Source organism: Tyto alba, unplaced genomic scaffold (genome assembly GCF_018691265.1).
Source record: "Tyto alba isolate M040663 unplaced genomic scaffold, T.alba_DEE_v4.0 Super-Scaffold_38, whole genome shotgun sequence".
NCBI classification, from domain to species: Eukaryota; Metazoa; Chordata; class Aves; order Strigiformes; family Tytonidae; genus Tyto; species Tyto alba.
This window is the reverse complement of record NW_024881313.1, coordinates 13375082-13396918: the sequence shown is the minus strand read 5'-3', so window position 1 is coordinate 13396918 and position 21837 is coordinate 13375082. Positions and strand designations below refer to the sequence as shown.

Genomic DNA, 21837 nt, shown 5'->3' with positions numbered 1-21837 from the left:
TGAGGAGCCTCAGTAACTTACATACCATTGCAAAGCCAACTCTTCTTCTTTTTGTTAAATGAGACAGATGGACTTAGAAACACCTCGTCTTAAGTAATCTCCCCCAGTCCTCAAGTTACATCTTACACTTTTTGATACCTTCCCTCTCCACTTTTTAAAGCCAGAGATGTGGATTGCGATCTGTGCTCACTCAAACTGTATCAAGAGACTCCTGACACTCGTTGACAGCTATGCTACATCTTTACAGAATATCTTCACAAAAACTGTTGCAGAAACCTTGTAAATGTAGTTGTAGAGCTGCAATGAGCTATTTGCTGCCTGTGAGGAGAGAAGAATTAAATATACAGAAGAGATGAAATTGTGATTAAATATACAAACTTCAAACATACACTGGTGTGCTGTTTGGCTCTCCAGTCACTGGAGATGCAGTCATTGTGCTCAGCTACAAATATAACCCAGACAAACTACTACTTCCCATTCTCTGTTCTCTTCTTTGACCACACAGTCTCATGCTTTTCTTTTCTCTTGCCTATGTAACTTTGTCCTAATTTCCAGCTCTGTCCTTATCCTCTCAGTACTTTGGGTCAGATGTCTGCCTTTTTAGTTCCTGGTTTGAAATCCATGTCAATCGTCCTGCGCGAAGAAGAGTGTCATGTTAAAGAGCAAAGTGTTTAATAAGCATTGCTGCATTTTTTTTTTTCTTTAACAGCAGTATAAAAATATACAGTAAGAAAAGATGTTATTAGGTACACTGAGTTAACTACTGCTATTTTTAAATCCCAATAGAGGATTTTTTTCTAAAAGATATTATAGTATATTTACCAAACAGCCGCGTCACGGACATGCACCAGGACTTCTCTGTGGATTTTATTCAGTAGAATATGAAATTTGCTCTTTGTGTCACATTTATGCCACATTTCCCACTTAAGTTTTTCAGTACTCAGCCTGTAAAAATTTTACTGCCTTGAGCCTATTGGCTCACACGCCACGTAACTCCAGCCTGGCAGTAATGAGTAAGCCATGGTCAAAACTGCTTACTTCATAACCACTGACAGTCAGCAGATGTGAGCAATTCTCTGACCCCTGTGAGGATATAAGGTTATTGCTGGCTCGAATATTCTTCCTTTTTTTCCCCTCAAAAAAACAAAGGTTGGCTGTACCATCTTCTGACATATTCAATGATGGCCATCACAGAAATTGAATCCTATGAAGTATCTTTCCTCCTCTCCTTTATGCATACACACACATGTTTATCTTACTCTTTTCTCTCTCTCTTTTTTCCTATTGCCTCACTTCCTTCCCAGCCCTATGTTTATTCCTGCTGTTTTATAATGTACCTTTTCCAACTCTCTTGTGCCTCTTTAGGGATGGGGAAAAATGAGAACCTCCTTGCACATTATGCATGTGATTCCGTAAATATTATACAGTGACAATAAGATTTTTTTTCACTCTATTTTGGTTCCACCCAAAGCCGAGTTGGATCTGCAAGAGCAGATCCGTTCAGGCTTAGCAATGGGGAAAAAAAAATGTAGGCAAGAACAAAATGTCTGACTAAAACTGTAAATTAGTTTCTGTAAAAATAATGATAGCTTAGTATTTTCCAGCCGAGAAAAAAGAGATGACTAAGGAGAAGTCTGATGGAAGTCCATCATACCACACATACATAAGTTGCAAAGGACCAGCCTTCTGCCAACATGGGAACCAGATGGCAGTATACCAAACTAGCCGTTTGAACTCAACACAAGGACAGTGGATCTTTACACAACATCTGTGTCAGTAGGGCAGCTCTCCAATCACAGCCATCTGTTGTGATGGCCAGAATTTACAAGGGTTCAAAAGGCAACTGGACAATTTTATAGAAAAAAAACCTTTTGCCTCCACTGGTCACAGTACTACAAGAAAATGTGTATTTGTTCTATGCAACTCCCTGGTAGCTAGCAGTGGTCACCAGTGAAGACAGATGATGGACAGACAGTGGATTTTTGCTTGAACTAACATGTCCATCCTTAAGAATAAGGTAACCGTAAGGCACTTTTGCAGGTCAAGGAGGGTTTGCGAGTTTGTTATGCAAGATTCAGACTGGCTCAGTGCCTTCTCATGGTGGGAGAACTCTCTGTTCTGTGGTCTAAGGCAGCACAGATACTTCAAATGAGCTTTTCCAACAAGGCAGTAATCTCTTTAACACCTGTGTAGCAGCAGATTTTCCATTATCAAAATTCAAAAGCACGCTGAGTTATATAATTTTATAACTGTAAGAGTGCTCAGTTTCAAATGCCAGGGTGTATTCAAGCACCACCTACGCCCAAACATGTCTAAATAACAGAAAACACGTACAAATGCTTCACATATTGTAACTGTATGGCAGTATGCAAGCTTTGCATCCACACAGATTCATTTGGAAAAGGGATGGGGACAATTTTGAGATGCTCCAACATTCCTACAATTGTAATTGCAGTGAAGAGAGAAGCTCAGCTCTCAGTACGTTACTTTCATAAAGTTTTGTACCCTCCTGTACAGAAGCCTACATATATATTGAGACGTGGTGTTTGAATTTTGGAAATGAACTGTCAATACCTATAGGATCTACCTGGATATGCCTAGCTGTTCTTCCAGCATCCATTGCCTGAGCATGCAAGCAACACTCCTCTCTCCTCGTTCAAGTCCTAGAGGGTTGTCTGCTGAGTGAAACTTTTACTCATGATATTTGAGAGGGGAGTGGTACACTTAACAGTGTTATTGTCTACATGAATCCTCTGGGAAAAAGAATTTACGTAGTATTTTCCCCCTCTTTATTTTTAAGAAGGTAGTTTGATAAACATAAATATTTCTTGAACAGCCCTACTACTGGATTAGATATTTGATCAGAACAGGCCCATCAATTAAAAATACTCTAAATTCATGTGCCAGAAGTCCTCCCTCTATTCAATAAATAAGGTGTTCTAACTGAAGATTGTGGTTTTCTCTTGTCTGTTTAACTTTTTTTGATGTGAATTTAACATTTTTTTCCTCTCTATCATCAATACTATGGTAGTGCAAAGACTGGGATCCAAATGTGTCTTTGGAGCAGCAAAGTTTTGGTACATCCAAGTCAAGTTTCTCTGAGACATGAAAACTATCTGTGGCAAGTAATATTGCTTTCTGTGCTAAATAACAACTTTCTGAACAGCTGCCCTGCAGCAATAGGAATACACTTCCTCCTCCATTATTAAAAAATAATTTAGTCCCTTCACAGGAAAAAAGAAGGCAGGTTGAAAGGTACAGCTCAACAGCAACAGAAAACCTCTGAAGTTTTTTCTAAGGAATTACCAGGAATTAAGGAGATATTTTCCTCCTCCTTCCCAATTTCTGCCCTTCTTGCATGGCCCTGTACAGGCAGACACAGCACGTCATCTGTTGAGAGCACAGCCTCTGCAGAATCCTTTCCACTTATCCAGCAGCTGGACACAGCCTTGATCAAAGTTACATTTCTCAGCACAATCCAGCAAGTTCATCCAGCCAAAAACCAGACAATAAAATCTTTAGCTTTAAGCCTCACAACAGCTTTCACAAACAGAGCAGTACAGTGCAGTCCCAGAATATGAATCCAATTGCTCTACCAGCAATGAGTTCATTGCAACAAAACATAAAATGGAATATACATAGAAAATACAATATGTCATCTTTTAAAAAAATTTATATCAAATACAGGATACAACCAACTCTCAAATATAAGATGTGGATTGCTTTTGTAACTCCAATCGCTATTTACTGTAAAATGAAGGAAATTTTGTTAAATTTAAGAGGCTGAAAGCAGCAACAGTCTTCAATTTTTCAAGAACAACACATAAAAGTCATCATTGAAATTAAGATCAAAGAGCACAACATAAAAATCAGGCAAAGCAAAAAAATGTTTCTGAGTCACCCCATCTTAAAAGATTCAGAGCCTCTGAGACCACAGCCCCAGAAATAGAGAAGATATGTTACTTTTCTGCAGTTTAACTAAACTGTTTTAAAAAATTATTTTGAATTAAACAGAGGCTATGTGTGTTTACACAAGACTTATTTCAAATTAAGAGTTGTTTCCTTGAATTTAAGATGGGGAAAATAAATTTTTAAACTACATTGACAGAGGCTATTCTTAAAACACAGTGAGTGTTTACACAGAGTTCCGCACCAGTTCAGCTTTGTTTAGGCACCACCTTTCAGAAAAGCAGCATCTCTGCATAGCCATACACCTTCCCTGGAAAAAGGGCTACGTGTACTCCTGGATTTTCCTTTCCAAAAGACTTCCCCCACTCTTCAAAAACCTAACCCCATGCTCCTTACATGTTACCTACCAACTTCCCTATCTCCTGCCTGTGCAGAAAGAAACCAGCTCCAAATGAGAGCACCCACACTTTATGCAGGGTAGAGCCTGACCTCAGCAGCTTTGACTCAAAAAGCTGTAGCTCTTGCTCCAAAGGAGGCTACACGGGGAAGCAGAGGGCTGCAGTCAGCAGCTACATCCCAGCTGACACCACTGCTGGTTTCACGAGGCTTCTTCTCTATTTTTCTCCAGCATAGAGACAAACTACTTATGGTTAATCTGTTTAACTTCAAACTGTAACAAAGAAGGGAGTTTTCATGCAGTCAGATGTGTGACAGCTGAGAGCTAGAGTGTACAGAGCCTCTCCTCTTAACTCATTCACCTTGGGTCATTACAGCAATATTCTGTGCATGAGAACAGATCTGCCCTTCAGAGCTTACACCTTCTGGCTACTCTCTGATTAACAGCCAGCACAGAACATAACATGCTGCTCAAGCTATTAACATGGAAATGTTTCTCACAGTAACTATTCATTTTTACACCTTGTATCAATATGCAAATTATTTTAAAAAGAGAACAAACATTAAATGACAATTTAATTAAAGGAAGGCAATAGAATATAGCTTCTAGCCTTGATATAAGTTCTGCTTTTTTCTTCTTTAAGAAGCCTAGATACATGCCTCACTCTTCTGTTGGTAACAAGTTTCAGTATTAGTCAAACCCAGGATGTGTGCTTTACTAGGCTGAAAGGAAAAAAACAACATGTTGACACTAATAGAGACCCCGAAGCAAGGACATACAAAGAAAATAATGACTCTTCTATTCATGTGACCAGGAAACTTTTAAATTGCACACAGAATGACATTCATCTAAATAGCATTACTTCAGAGTTTGGGGATAGACTTCTATATGATGAGCCCTAAATGTAGCTCTAATAGTGAGCACACATACCAGTCTGCAGTTGTGAGTAATTAGCACAACAGTGTGCTTGGACACACTATTCTAAAATGCAAACGGGTGCAACGTTTTCATGCGTGAACATACATCCTCTTTATGGAAGAGTTTTCTCCTGGTAACCTAGAACATCTCTCTTCAAATGACTACAAAGGAGTTGATAAAATCCAACAGTTCTTTGCACAGATGCAAATAACTTCATGTAGTCTGAAAACAGTCACATTTTGTTAATATGGCGGAAGTCTACAAGTTCCCAAAAATGATTGCAAAGATTTGTAGCAAGAAGCAGGCTGACCAAAGTAAATGGCAAAAGAAAAGAAATTAGCTTTCAGGTCTGAAAGATCATACTCAGCTCTATATCAGAAGTAACCTGGACTTAGAGTTAAAAGTGCTGAGAATTGCTTTAAGTTAATCATAACTCAGTTGTGTTCATATTAGACAACCTGAAAGCAAAGGATGGTTGGCACATGTGGTGCAGGGGGGGATGCTGGCAAGTGGAGAGCAATTAAGACAGTTAGCTCCCGCAGGAAACAGAGACAGGTAATTACTACCTTTGAACACTACATTGCCACTCTGGTCTTCCAAAGAAAATCATCATATAGCATAAAACTAACCTCTACAGTATGCCCACAATTTCAGGCACAGTAACATTTTCGCCAGTGAAAGCACCATAAAACAATAGGCTGGCCTGCAAGATCCTCTTGGCCACTGCAGACGGTGGTGGGATGGGTGGATATACAAAGTGCCAGGGAACATCACTGACACATATGCTGCAAATCCTAGCTGGATGATGACATCAGCACTGCAAGAAAGATACCTTTAACAAGATCACCATGATGACCAAATTGCCTTTAATATTTAGTTCCCAGCTGCTCTCACTGTCCTGAGCACAAAGCCAATCTGTTCATAGTGCTAATTCAAGAGTGAAACTACCATAATTTGAAGTTTTGGGTTTTGTTTTCTATTTAACCTCTTTCAGCACAGAATGTGAAATGGCACCCACTAACAATCATAATTCGTTTGTAACACAATGTCTGTTTTACATAATCCTGTGCATTGTTAATGCTATTCGTGGTTAGCATTTAATACATCAATAAGTATGCCTTGTTTTCCTCAAAAAAATTTAATTATATTTTGTCCAAATACAAACTCAGGAAGATTGTACTTATTAAAAAAACCCCAGATCTTTTTATAGTGCTTTTCAGACTTCACATTGTGCTATTACAGAAGAAACAACACTTGAAATCTAAGCAGAGTTCAGGCAGAATATCCCTAAAACAGAGATGAGATGTCATAATAGCCATTTTTTTCCAGCTAGAACAGTACTTTTTGTTTGTTGGCTTTTTTTGATCCTATCTTCAATTTGGTTTCATTATGTGAAGGAGAAAAACTGAACGTAGCATCCTTGTAATCATTCAGAGCCTATGTAGCATATAACTGAACAGCAAAGGCTTTATGAAGTAAAAGCAGATGGACTGCATTATGCATGTGCCCAGGCATTTTAGGAAAGCATAAGAAGAATTCCTGGGCAGTGGCGACCATAGAAAAACTTGGTTCTCTTGTGTAAACAACGTTTTCCTCAACAGCTGTATTCTCCTTCCTGTTTATTCTTCTCTCCTGCAGAATTCTCTCAGTTTGGTCACATCTGTATTTAATTTATTTTTTAAAAATATTTCTTTAGCTATCCTCCTAGCCTTTTCAGATTATTAAGGCTGAGGGAATTTTCCAAATCTCATTTCTCCTTTCACAACCTATTCTGTTTACATTTTTACACTTCATTTAGGTTCTGAATTCACGTAATGATCCACATGGGTCAGGGGCTTTGCCCACACAGACCAGTTTGTAGGGTTAGAATTTTCATGTGAGCAACAGAATTTGTTTAGGCAATCATTTTTCTTTCTAATTTTAAGACCAAAACACAGCAGTATAATTAAGTGAAAACAGTGTTCAGTTGTTCCTTTCTTTTTTTAAAAAAATTTCAGTATTACATTTAATACTTACACATTCCTATAATTATTAGACATGAGAAAAATTCTTGGAGCTTAATTTTTGTCCATGATATTTGAGAGTGCCTTTTTAATACTGGGGCTAATAACAATTATTACATTAAAGTTGGACTTAACATCACTATTGATTTAAATATCTTGATTTTTTTTTTTCATATATTTGTTGTATTCTGTTGAAACATTACAAATTCTGCTACCTATATGAACAGAAATTTTTAGGATGTGTATGCCTACCTTTTCTTGAAACAAATACAAGTCTGAAAATGCACAGTTAAACCAAGTCTACCTTTTTTTTATTTCATCTAGGTTATATGAAACAAAGTTGTTAAAAATACATTATATCTGTAGTCTAGCACTTCCTTTTATTCTATTTTACTGCCATTTTGCTGAGTCTCACCTCAGACACTTCTTTCTTAAAAATAACTGAACAGATGATGAACCACCTCTCAAGGGCAAACATCAATCTCTGGAAGCAACTATATTCTACAAGCAGTACTTCTTAAGATGATGTAATCTGTTCCAAGAAGCCTGTTTCTATTTTTAAGTGGCATACTCTTATTATGCTTTTAAAAGGGCATCTCCATCACACATTGTTACTTTGCTTTTAACCCAATAACAATCATTGGTGATATTTAATATACATGAAATGGCTTCAGCAAATCATTGATTTTAATCTTATTGTCTACACTGATTCTTACAAACGGTACTTGAAATGGTAATTTAAAATATAAGACTATAAAATGCTTACACTGTGAAGAACATTCCTGCTTAAGGTCACGTTTTCAAAAAAGGTTAATCTTTCACAATTGCCTTAAAAATGCTTGACCATTTCGTCTGTAGAGTATCATGGAATGTTTTGGTTTCTCCACTTAATGTTACTGAATTTGACATTGGAGAACCTGGAAAAAACACTGCAGCACAAACTGAACAAAGAAAACATGCTCAGCACTGAATCTCCATCTGCTTTTACAAGGAGAGACAATAATGACAAAGCAAAACCTACAATTTTGTACAAAGAACACTTTTTTGTGTGTTTTGGTTTTCACTATCATAATTTCTAAGGTAAATCATTAAATTTAGCATTTCTAATAGCATGTACTTTCATATTAAAAACACATTTAAAAAATAATGTTCTTACAGTTATTCCCTGCCAGAATGAAACCAAACATACTCTTGGTGGCACAGGCATGTCACAAGAAGTGACATGCGTAGGTGTCACTTATCATTTTGTAAGAGCATACTGTTATCCCTTTATCTCTGCCATCACATTGCTATACTAAGATGTGGATCTTGGAGTGCAGTGTGACACCATCTTACTAATTTTAGAGAATGCAGCTATCTTGCAGAAAGTATTATCAGATCTCCTGGAATTGAACCTATTCACCTCATGAGCAGCAGCAATCCAAACCAGCAAACAGATTGGGCTTTGGGGGGCACATTTTTTTTTTTTTCCTTTAAGGAAGATTTTTGAACAAAGAGTAATAAAGATGGACCACTGAAGAGATAGATTCTACCTTCTCACATTCCTAATAAGCATTATGAAAGATAGCATTTTATTTCACATTATAGTGCCACACATTTCATATCTAATGTGTGGTCTACTAAAGCTACTCAGATCTTTCTTACATTTCCAGAGCACAAAAATCATCAACTGCTCTCTCACACGCAAAGGTCTACATTTGTCACCTAAAGGCAAAGGTTCTTTAAGCTTCCCAGATGAAGTTAACTTTGGTATTTAATATAGAAGTATCACCTGAAAAGAAAGAGACACAACTGCTGTCTACGATCTTTTTTTTTTTTTTTTTAATCTTTCAGAAACCGAAGTTGGTAAACAGTGACTACCATAGGTCTAAACATCAATCACTTACAGTGCTATTTGTAACTATGGCAGCTGAAAGTTTATTGATTACACCACAGTGACTGCAATGGCCAAAGACATTTTTCTTTGAGACACTGGTATACTTTGCTGCTTGGAAAACCAGAAGATTTTCCAGCTCAATATCGTCTGCAGATGTAATTATCATTAGCACATTTGCTTTCAGTTGACTTTTTAGTAATTGAACTAGAACAGCACCAATATCCACAAAACTTCTAAGAGTGTCACCCTTGACTAATTATATTTATTAGATGTAGAAAACCACTTGGAAAATATATTAGAAATGCACAATTTTGTCCTGGCAGGAAGAAAGTTTAGTTGATCTTAAAGGTATTTTCCATCTTTATATTCCATGATCCTCTGAAACTTTGTTTAGCGTCCCTCAGCCAATATTCTCAACTCTCAGCTCCCGAGAGCTCTTATTTTTCTAGCAAAGTTAAATTATTTTTTCCAGTAATCACTCATAAGGAACTGCAACAATCCAGATCTGCATTTTTTTCCTACTAATTTAATAATTTGATTAAAAATGCAAAATAACAACAACAAAAGTATCTGTAATGTTATTTATAAACCCGTGTTGTTTACTTATCTTCACTTTGTTAGCTTCTAACTGCCTACAGATTTCCTTTTCATCTTTTTACCAGGAACTGAAATTAAGTTTACAAGGATGGCCCCTGCCAAGTCTGTTCTTATTTCAAAGACCAACATCATACTTGTTTCTTCTCCTTCCCTAGGCTTTTTGTATTTTCCCAGCTCTCCAAGAGTTTTCAAATGTAACAGAGAATTTGAAAAACAAAACAAAACAAAACAAACAAACAAACCCATCCTCCAGCACATTTCACAGTGCCTCCAAGTTTGCAGGGCTGTTTGCAGCTGATGTTAATGGGTGAGTAGCAGGTGATGCTGTGACATGGTACAGCCCCTTCATCATCACACAAGCCAAAATGAACTCATACTAGGCAGCGCTAGTAGGCAAGGGGACAGAGCAGGGGAACAGAGATGTACATCCCGGGCCTTCCCTGTAAGGCTGATGCAGATATATCTTATCCATAATTGCTGAGATCCTTACAACAAATATATATACTTCAGCATTTCCCGTCTGACCTTTTAATCAATGGATTTATTTAGACCTTCATTATTCCCCAGCTGTCCACACAAGCTTTAATGTTTAAGAAATATATTTAACAGAGAACTTGCTTAGAACAGACACTCCCTACATTAGTGCATTTATAAAAACAGTTTAAGCTATTGTTATATCATTATGAGTTCTTCCTGTTGAAGTTTCCTTTTTCTCACTGCCTTTCCTTTTCTTTTGCCAGATTTACCTTCAAAATGCCATTTAAGGGCACTAATTTTGCTTCAAGTATATAGTGTGCTACTACTAGGAAGAACTTGAGATAAACTGTGCCCAAACAACTCAGCTGCAAGCTTGCAAGTTTCTTGACAGCTGCATGCAAAGTAACAGCTACGCATTAAGTGTCCTGTAATAATTTAGGATCTTCTGGGTAATATTCCAACAATTCTCTTCCACGGTAAGATCTATTCCATTTCTTTAACACCACTATAGTAGTACAGGGCTCTGTACTGTAGCATAGGGCCTTTCTAATCTTCCAGAACAAGGAGGCCCAGCACAAACCATGCTACTGGTTCCCCTCACAGATCCCATACAAATATATTGATCAAAACCCAACTCTTTTTCCAGACAGTACCCCATCTAACATGTACAGTTTTACAAACTCAGATACTTATGTAATATCCAAGTACCACACCAATAGATAAAGGATTTGCACTCTACGCCAAGCAGATCAATCTCACAGCATTTACAAAGCTGAGACAACCAGCCTGTGCATCACTCCTTACCCTTACACAGCTTGTCCCATCTGAGCTTCATTTGGTTCAGACAAGAGCAGAGCTCCTAGGAAAACAGCTTTGGCAAAGCAGAGAGGACTACATAACAGGGAGAAACAGCCCAACCCTCCAGGTACCCAGTTCTCAGTACACTGCTGCAGTGCAGCTAGTCTCAGGGACACCAGCATGGCCACTGGGTATTTACAAAGATACTCCAGCTTTGGTTCAAGCCTCTGAATGAAGGGGAAGCAGAGAAGTAGAAGAATGATGGAAGTGAAAAACAAATATAGAAAGGATTAATTTGCTCTGTCAATGTAGCATGATATATCTTGTGCCATGTTACAGAAGTAAGTTTTCTTATAGTTAGCCTAAAGGTCAGCATAATTTTTTCAGCTCTTGTTTTTTACTTGTTACGGGTGACACTGTAATGTCTAGGTTTGATGAGAAGTCTATATTGCACTGTGTAAGCATCTGAGCTAGCTTAGCTAAGTAAAATGGAACAGCAGAGTCTCTTCTGTGTTCCTGTAGGCTACGCATGGGAGGCTGTTGCTTGGTATCAGCCTATCACTCTGCATGTTGGCTTGTTCCTTCTCAGGAAATGTGTGGAAAAGCTAAACTTTTACAGAGATGGAGGAAAGGCATTGGGGGGCTATCAGCACTTGGGCAATTTGGTCCATATTTTTACATCATGGCAGAGCTCATGCTATAGTGTACAGTCGCCAGGCAGATACAACAGCCTGGATTTAAGAACCTTAAAAACCTGATCAGTAGTAGAGAATTTGGTAAAGGGGTATTAACTCATTCAAATTATTTTAAATATCAAAGAACTTCCAAGATGCTGTTTAGATTCTCTCAAGCAACACTTCAAACTCTGAAAGTGGGATGAAAGGCCTCTACATCTACACCACCACTTGGAGCGTCCACAAAAAACTGTTAATAGAAAGAAAAAAAAAATCAAGTTGCATAGCATTATAGAATTCTGCAGGGAAAAGAAAATACTTCACCTGTTTCCCTGGTTTGACTCAAGTAGTTACAATCACATGGACATCTACAAACAACAATGTAAAAAGGCTGTTCTATAGTGTTCTGGATCACTTTGAAAGTGGTAGTATTGCTGCGTCTTGCATATTTAGACTGATGCCTTGAGAACAGCATTAGAAAATTCTTTCAAGTACCTCATTGTTTAGAAAGAGAGCTACAAAAATGCCAGTGTTTTAACTCAGATTTTATCAGCTCTGAAAATACTGGCTCAACTATTGATCTTTTAGCCTGAGTTATTCTGAGGGAAGGTATGAAAAACCCATCTGGATTGATTTAGCTTTGGTCTCCAAAAACAAGTACCATATCTGTATACATAATGGTACATTTAGGATTATATTATAAAAGGCTATATATTTGAAAAACAGTCCTACAACCAAGTGATACAAATACTGCTGGTGCACTAGATCACTAAAGCAGCACTGTTTGCTTGAAATAAAAGTTTACTAAAGTAATACTTAGGATTTTAACAATTAGAAGTCTCAAGAAAATTTTATTTCAATTGCTCTGACAAGATCAACTTCATTAACTACTTGATGGTGTATCACTAGATATGCAGATCCAGATCAAACACTTCTCTCCAGTGATGGTATATTTTAGAACCAAAAACCTTAAATTAGCAATTATGGTATCTTCCTCAACACAAAAGTAGCAAAACTTCTTAAATTGTTGTTACAGATCCAAAATAAGCCCTAAAAACCCAGCATTACACTGCCACACTATGGCACAACTCAGATCTGCAAGCAAGAATAGAACAAAAAGACAATAAAAATAATTCTTCTACTTTAATTATTTAGGACTATAGTATCCACCATCAGTCTTGTTTACCTACTACATTTGTAGAGAGCTAAAACCAAGCTGTTGTGTCTTGTTTAAAAACAACTATCTAGGTACATTATGCTTGAGGATTTTTTTTTTCCCCAAATGAAAAAATAAAAAGTTTACTTTCTGCAAGTGTTGAAATCTTCAAAGACTAGTTTGATATGCCTGTTGCACAGATGGGATATGTAGGGAAGTGGATACCAAGTGCATTTCTTTACTTTGTTGGCTACCAAATATAGAGCTTTTTGTTCTCTGTGTTACAATGTGATCTGAAAGGTTTTCAGCTGACAGCCAGTCAGAGGAAAGAAAGGTTCAAAAGACCTTCCCCAGTTTTTTTTTTTTTTATACTATTTGAGGTAACACTACAGTTTTAGAATCTACGTTCATTATTTCTTTACATGAGAATGTAACTCATTTCAGACTTAGAAATATTGCAAAATACTTAGTATTTCCACATTTTTATTACTAAGTTTTGTGAGAGATTTAAAAAAAAAAATAAAATCTTATTTTTGCTGACCTTGAAGCACAGCAACCCAAGATGGCTGAAATTTCACATCTAACTTTTTAACTACAGCAGCTCACTGTATAAAGCATACATTATTTTAATTACTTTGCCATTTATATAATTCATACCTTCCATAGCATTTCTTTTGCAAGAAAGCTATAAATCAATTTTGCTTGACCATTACCAGTTCTGCTTTATTCATTCTAACATTCCATTTTTAAAGTGTTTTTCTAATAAATCAAACATTATACGTAAGCAATTGGCTGAGGCCAAGACCATACCAATTATTTTACCTGCAAGAACATGCCATTATAAACACTTCCCACAAGGCATAATAAAATACATGTCTGGTGCCACACGACTTACAGGAATATCCTGTATTGAAGCATTAAATAAAGATTAGATGACTAGCTGGGGTTTCATTTGTTCCACCCCTTCCTTAATTGCTATTGTCACCACTTCAGTTTACAAAGAATGGCATAGCCTAGACGCATGCCAGTCCTTTCCTGTTACGATGGTTTATTGAGCTTTTAAAATCTCAAATTAAGTATCTTTCGCCTCCAAACACTTTCAGTCACAGACTGCTTAAGCCATCAATGAACAGGGTTTTCTCTTTTGTACATTATCTGTGTCTAAGCCACATGCATATATGCACGTACACTTTAATATAATTTCTGCTATTATGCCTCTGCTTTCAATTATCACACAATTTCTGTAAATGTTTTTGCTGCCTTTACACAAAGCACAAGCCACCATGTTATACCTAGGATCCTACTTCCTCCTAATAGTCAAGGTGTAAAAACAGCAAACTGTGAACATTACAGTCTTTTAACAAAATTGGCTCTAGAGCCTCAAGATGAAATGTGGAGTTCTCATGAGCATTCCTGAATTGATTGGGACAGGATCAGTCCAAATAAATTCTACATACACACCTGGCAGCAAAACTGCAGACTACCACCTAGGACTCGTGATTTTTGGAAGCCCTTTGGGAGAGGAGGAGTTTAGCAAACTTGAGTGACACTGAATAAAGATGATTTATGGAGAGTGCATTCTTAGCAGTTTCAGTGTTTAGCAATTGCCCAAGAGTCATGCTGAACTGCACAAGTAACTTAAAAACAAATTCCACATTTGCAACTCCTCCCCAAAATCTAACAATAGCCAATTTTGAAAATGTTTGTCTTTAACTGCACCCAAAAAATTAGAAGCAGATACTCCAGTATTTCTGTTATTCTGTACTTTTCAGTTGCAAAAATCAACTTTCCTTTCCCCAGCAGACATATTTTTTTCCATTAGTCATTCAGGCATCACAGCTAAGTATTTAAAATTAGACAACCTTCTTTAAAAATATGTATTATTTAAATTATAAAGATTTAGTCTGAAGTTGAATAGACTACTGAAAAATGCTGTTTCTTACTACCGTATCTTTCCTTACAGCCCACTCTGTGAAGGATACCGTATTCCATATCAGATTAGTCGGGCTTCTGTCACACAGAAAAGATTAGTTATGATAAATGGCATCCACAGGGCTGCTGAATTATGTCTTCCTCAGAAGAATCAAACCAATGCTTCATTGTCATTCATCACGCATCTCCTTCTAGGAAATGACAGGAAACTTCATACCTTCCTGAACTTTTCCATCTGCTTATAAAGATCTGGATCCAGCTCCTGAGACACATCTTTCATCCAGAGTAGAGCCCCTCTGTATTCAGTCCGATACTGTTCCATTCGGTTTACTGTTAGCCATGTGTCTGAGATGGCCCTGTACCTGAAAGTCTCCACTTCTTGATATAATCTACTCAGAGGAGCACGCAGTGCTAATCTGGAGGAAGGCATGAAGGAAAGAAAGGAAGGAGAGGAACATGTTAAAGAAGTTGCTCCACAACGGCAGACGGATTAATACAACTATTGACACTTCAATAGCATTCAAAAAACCATACACAGCTACACTTAAGTGCTAGTGTATGTTCAGATGGTTCTACAGCTTGGTTGGGGGTACACATGAATGAGGTAATTTTGCATGAATATTGTGTCTGCAACCTTCCTGTTCAAGTAGTGATCTTTCACTTACACACGTGAGTGGGAATGGAACCTCTTCTAATGCATATATGTATTTTAGTTAGACAAGCCGCTTGTACGTATGCTATTACCATTCCTCTTTGCAAGTTGCACTTAACAACTCTAAAAATGTACCTGAGGTAATTTATTACTGGATACATACCACAGATGTATCAGGATAGTCCTGTTAAGCCTCACAAAAAGCACCTCCATTAGTCTTTTAATCTTCAAAGGTACATGTAAATGATTAAATCATCTATCAAGTAGATAAAGATCTGATTTTTTTCCCCTCTTTTTTTTTTTTTTTTTAATTTTTTTAAGGAGTCTGAACAATTCAATTGAAGGACATTTATCTTTTGGAAGGATTCAGGCATTTTCTTAAATGTTTCTCCCAGCAACTACATTTTGGAAGGGCAGTAGGGGACACTGTTGTCTTCCCTATGCCATCACTTTGGCTCCTAATGGGATCTCAGAATTAGACAGGATTACTCCAAGTTTTGCTTTGCTTCCTCCTGCTGCTTCTGCTTTCCCCTTGGTTGCCAGCAGCCACCTCACTGGAATAGGTTCAGTCAGTTCCACACCAGTGTAGAGTCAGTTTAATGTGCTATTCAGGGACTTCCTAGAATTTATAACTTCAGCTCCAGTAACCAGCAAATTGTGTCTTCTTGATCTCCAGCTACTGAGCTAGCTATTGGCGTGCAACGTAAATAAGAACAGTCCCAACTTCAACATGAGCTTGAGGATGGCTCAAGAGAAGACAGACAAACAACTGGTTTTGGTTTTATGTGATTTTATTTAAAAAGATGCATTAAAAATGCATTAAGCAAGAGAGATACTAAAATGTGAACTTCTTAGTGTGGCTTTTTTTTTTTTTTTTTCTCATTCTACAAATACTTACCCAGCCATTCAAAGGAAAATTCAGTTTATGTAGACATGACATACACTGTGATTTCTATAAACAGTTAAGCTTTATAAAAAAGCAAATCATCAGTGCTTTTGCTCAAAGGTGCCTTACACATGTTTTAAAGATCCCACTCATGGCTGTTACTGGATGTGCTAATGACCAAACTCTAGCCCAAGATAAACATATGAAATTCTCAGTGCTCTGTATGAGACGTTTTATTTTGAGCCAAACAGCTGCACTGTTAAGCTAAAGCTGGAAAGTATCAGAACAGTTGAGAGACCAAAAAATCCTATAAAATATCACGGAATAGATTTTTCCCCTGCAAATGACGGTGAATTTCAAGCTTTCATAGTCCCAATATTGTTTTAAAAAAGCATCAGAATACTCATAATGCCATCAGGCACTATTACTTTTAAATTCTTCGAGCAAACACAGGGCAGTGAGACATCAAGGGCTCTGGGTAACCACACATGTTTGTGTGTCCCTCTGGATTCCTTATTTCTTACTGATTTGCTCCAACCCAACCTACATGACCTTACTGGGGATCTAGGAACTTCTCTTGGGGGACTTCATGGTGTAAGGTTAAAGACAAAAATAGCATTCAGACTCCTCCTTTCTCCTCTGTCTACTTAAAGTATGGACTCCATGGCCCACAAAAAGGCATTCCCTTATCAATTTCTCTGCCCTTCCAGGACCCAGACACTTCTCCACAGTGAGCCTGCTGTAGCATTTCTCTGCAGAGTGAGAAGTGCCCCCAAGCAAGGGAGGGACCTGACATCAGCTCCTTTACAACCCCACTGCTAGAGCCCCTGCAGATGCACCTGTAAAGCTTTAGAACTGCTGAAGAGAGTGGGCACTGGTGCGGGATCTGGAGATACATAGACACAGCAGGTCCATAAAATGAAAAACAGGATCAGGAAAAACTACACAGAGCAAGCCAGTAATACTGCCAATACTACAGCAGGTTTGGTCAACAACTTTCTTATCATTTGGTTCCTCACACGTTTCAAATGGCAAAATTAATTATGCCAATGGTGAATCAACTACCGTTATCCTAGAATTTTGTAAATTAGACAGTAATTCTGACACACATACCTTTGCTGAGAAGAAAAGCAGAGGGCCTTTCCTGTGGCTTGCATCATTTTTCCTGCTCTCGTTTTATCCTGAGAACCCTGTGACCGAAGAAATTTCCCCAATTCATTTTCTTCCTGAGACAGAACTAACGAAAAATAAATGAGTCATCAAACATGTTATTTAATAGGGTCCTAATAGATTTAAAACTGGCCTACCATCAAATAGGTTAAGTCACTCTAAATCCAAGCAGCACAGCAAAAATAATTTCATAGAATTCCTGCATTTAGTAAACAGATGATCAGATTCACTTGAGACATTTGTTGCTATACTAAATAAAAATCACAAAATTCCATCAGTGCTGAAAGACAACAGGAGAAACATGCAATTTCTTTCTTGAACAAAAGAATTTGGTTGGTTAGATTACACAGTGGGCCCAATCTTGACTGCAGTATCTTTTAGCTTTGGATATTTTGGTTGGTTTGTTTTTTGTGTTTTGGTTTAGATTTTTTAATCCTTTTTTACCACTTGGACTGCTTTAGCTAATCTTTCGTAGCATACTTTCACTCAAGCTAATTCTGAGTAATACTACCCAATGCTCATTTACTTGCTTTTCTCTTGCTCTCCGTTTTTCATGCTTGACTACAGAAATGAGATTTTCATATGAAAAATTTAGTACTTCATTTTAAAGAACATTTATTTTCAAATTACTTCATAAGACTGTTTTACAACTTATAACATTCTACACAATTCAAACACTATTTTTAAATTTATATTTCAAACATCTGAAATATTTCTGTTTCAAATTAATTGATGTTTTTTTAAACAAAAAGATGAAGAAAAATAGAAATGTTTTTACACTGAATTGTTGACTACTTCCAAACTAGGACCATGGGTCTTCATGATCTCACATCCTTACAAAAACATTTTATTATGGCCTCATCTATTAGTCTTCCAAAGAGGCTGTCTTCTATAGTGCCAATTTCTTCCCACTATCAATAGGGAGAACAGCCTAACATAATGGAAGAGATGGCGTGGAGTCCTTTTGTCATTTTTCCAAATGTTGACAGTCAAATCCAATGCAGACTCATAGTGTACACCGGTAGAATGTGCTGCATGCTCATTTTTGCGTCAGAAATTTCTCCTGCTACTGTGGAACACTTCTTCAACTCAATACACTGCTATTCTGTATTCTAATCCTCATCCTGGAACATCATCTCCTACTCTATTTGGACAGGCAAAATAAAAACTAAAGACTCAAGAACACATGGAAACATTCAAAAAAAAGAAAGTAAATTGAAAGATGTCTCCAAAGTTGAATTCTCTTTTCCAAGCCAGAAATCACAGCAGCAGAGAATTAAACAATATTGATTGCAGAGAACCTTCGGGGGTCATTTAATAGAACCTGCTGTTTGAAACTTCCCAAATGAGGTCCTCATCTCTCACTAATGACTTCCACTAATTACTGCACACCTGTTACAGCCAGTTACCATTATCAGATTCATTGTAATAGCATGGATTACTTAATTATAAAACTAGTGATAAGCCCAATATTCTTCACAGTCCATCCAAACTAAAAAAAAAAAAAAAAAAAAAATTTGAAACAGTTCAGAAGAGTTAGGATTTCTAAGACAAGACACTTCTGATTTTAAACAAGGCAAGGAAGTAATGGAAAAAAAGAAAAACTTAAAAAACCCCAGACTTTCTCCCATAATTACTGCTACCTATCACTGCATAATATCAAATACGAACTTTAAGAACTAGGAGATCTTCAAGCAAATAAGCAAGTCTGCCTTTAGCTGTCTGCAAGGAACATTATTTTTAAACAGGATGAAACTAGTAGCTCCCCATTTTAATTTTCAGTTTTTACTTTTTTGATGACTCCATAATGCAGACCTCATTATTTTAACTACATATTTGACCATACTTACAACAAATCCTTTTTTGATACAGTTCAATTGCTTTTAGTAACTCCATACACGTTCTCTGAATAGAATGGAACAGCTGATATTAAAACAAAATAAAAAAAATTGTAAGCATATATTCAAGAAACACTGATGAAAATACAAGAGCTTATTTTTTTTCAGAAATTATTAGGGATCACTATTTGCTTCTTTAACAGTAAGTAATGTTTCCATCTTGAGAATAGTTTTTCCTTATCAATTGTGCTTTTCTTTCAAATAAGTTGTTCATTGAAACTACAGACAGACCAATCACAACTTATAAAAGGAAAATAAAAGACAAGAATAATTTTGGAAACAGTTCTATTCTAAACAGCTGATAGTTAACCAAACTACTCATGTTGGGGTTTTTTTAATTGATATATTTAGATATATATGAAGATGTACAAATCTATGAAGATGTTTCTAAAAAACTCACATCAGAGCAAAGAGTTATCAAAATGTCTAACATGTTTATCATGGAGCAATACACACACTGAATTTTTAATACTGCAAATTCTAGTCGAACTTGCATTGGTATGCCAACACAGAAAGTTATTGATTTAAAATGAACTTTTTACTGGCATAGCTCTGGTTTTCCAGCCAAATTTATAAAGCAGCAGTTTCCAAAAGAAGTAGAGGAAAAAAAGTCAGTCTTGACAAAGTTTAGAGATTGTTTCGAGGAAACAAAAAAATTACTACTCTTACTGTCTATCCGTGTAAAACCTCCAATCTGTAACTTAAACCTAAAGCAGTACACAAATATATGCAAAATGGACTACTGGCACAGTAACTGTCTTCCTTTGCACCTGCTTGACTTCTTGTACATTTACATGGGCTTTGCCTTTAAACTGGGCGTGTGACTTGCAGTTGAGAAGTTGCCCAAGTGAAAACATGCTTACAGTTTCTTATCTGGTAAACACAAATTTCCCTATTTTCAACCCCACCTGAGCTAACAAAGCATCCTTCCTGATGAATCTGAAATACAGTAAGCATGGTAAGAACTCAAGTGTATATTTATAAAATATTATTCCATCTTTCCAGCTTGTTTTACATCAATACTCATAATTTATAACCTATCATGAAGACCCCATAGACATCATTACGTTATAGGTTATCACTATTATAGCCAGAACTACAGAGATTTGTTTGTTGTAAACAGTCTCTCTTACTTCAGCTAAAATGTGAATAAACTGATAATCCTAAATCAACAATTCTCTAAGAAACTACAAGAAAACCAGTAAGGTAAAACTGCTACCTTTACATAACAAAACAATACTGATAAAACATAGCTGGACACTAACTTGACTATTACACTTCAGAAGTCCATTCTCTATCTTTTGCTTCACGTCAAAGATGTTCAAGCTCTTCAATTTGTAGAACCTTAACTTCTTTTTTTCCAGTGGGGTTGAGTATACCGACAGTAGCACTGTATTTGTCACACAGCAGGATTCCTACTCTTGGTTACACTTTATAGACTTTCAGAAGCTTCTTTGGTCACACCTGAACCCACTGACCCGCACAAAAGCTCCAGAGATCACAACACACTATGCACCTTGCTCCTTCTTGGTATATTGCATGTTTTCCTGGTATATGTGGTATTTTATAACTGTATAAAGGATGTCATTTGCATATACTATAGAATACTATTTTAAAAAAATCCTAAACTGATATAAGCAAAGGATAAGAATGACTGATATAAACACAAAGGACCATCTCCTGCTCCCCCTGAAAACAAAAGGAAAAAACCTGTCCCCAAAACCTGAAAATAAATACAAGAGTTGTCAGGTTCCAAATACAGTTTGAGGGGCATGGGGTTTTGTATTACAAAACATCCCTATATCACCGTATTTACATAGGTACTTTTGTCAAAAATTGGAAAAGATATTACAAGAAAATAATGATTAAAATGTATATACATTGTTATATATTACATGTACACAGAGGCTTGATGGAAATGAAAACATTTTAAAAATTAACAACCAGAGACTAAACATTATAAAAACATTACAAACCTCTAGTTTTGCATCCAGATCTGCATCGGAAGCCACAACATGTTCATCTTCCTTTTTTCCTGTAACTTTTATAAGGGTTTGTTTTGTTTTCCAGTATTTCTGTTGCATTTTATTGACCACAGATTTTTCTTGGCTTTGAGCATATTGGTCATAAAATTCCCTTGGATAATTGCTAGAATATTAAAAAACAAAATTATAAAACTTCAATAGGATGCTTAAAAAGTAAGTCTAATGTGCTAGATTAATACATTTCTATCAAGAATATTGCATATGCATGCAGACACATGTATTCTAACATGCATTTCCTCATTATGCATTAATAAAAAAGCAATTAAATTAGTACTATATTTCCCATACTATGGAAAATAATACACGGCTTTTGATTTGAATGTCTTCAGCATGTAGTACTGCTAAATAATCAACTGCAAAGAATTCTTCCCAGTGCATTATGGAATGATTTATAGCCCATAGGATTAACTTTTTATTTTTATATAACTAACAGTGTTTCAAGTAAACTA

General features: G+C 36.6%; 1 protein-coding gene across 5 annotated transcripts in view; it reads right to left on the bottom strand.

Moving 5' to 3' along the window:
• ICA1 (islet cell autoantigen 1) overlaps positions 1–21837 on the bottom strand; it is a 75808-nt gene that overhangs the window by 37623 nt on the left and 16348 nt on the right. For all 5 annotated transcript variants that reach the window (XR_004406906.2, XM_042801981.1, XM_032991643.2 and 2 more), the window contains exons 5-8: positions 21320–21491; positions 19296–19368; positions 17389–17512; positions 14955–15153 (exon numbers count right to left, since the gene is read on the bottom strand). Coding sequence is in view for 4 of the 5 variants with exons in the window: in XM_042801981.1 (XP_042657915.1) it covers positions 14955–15153; positions 17389–17512; positions 19296–19368; positions 21320–21491 (568 nt within the window). In the remaining variant the exon portion in view is untranslated. The remainder of the gene's footprint in view (positions 1–14954; positions 15154–17388; positions 17513–19295; positions 19369–21319; positions 21492–21837) is intronic.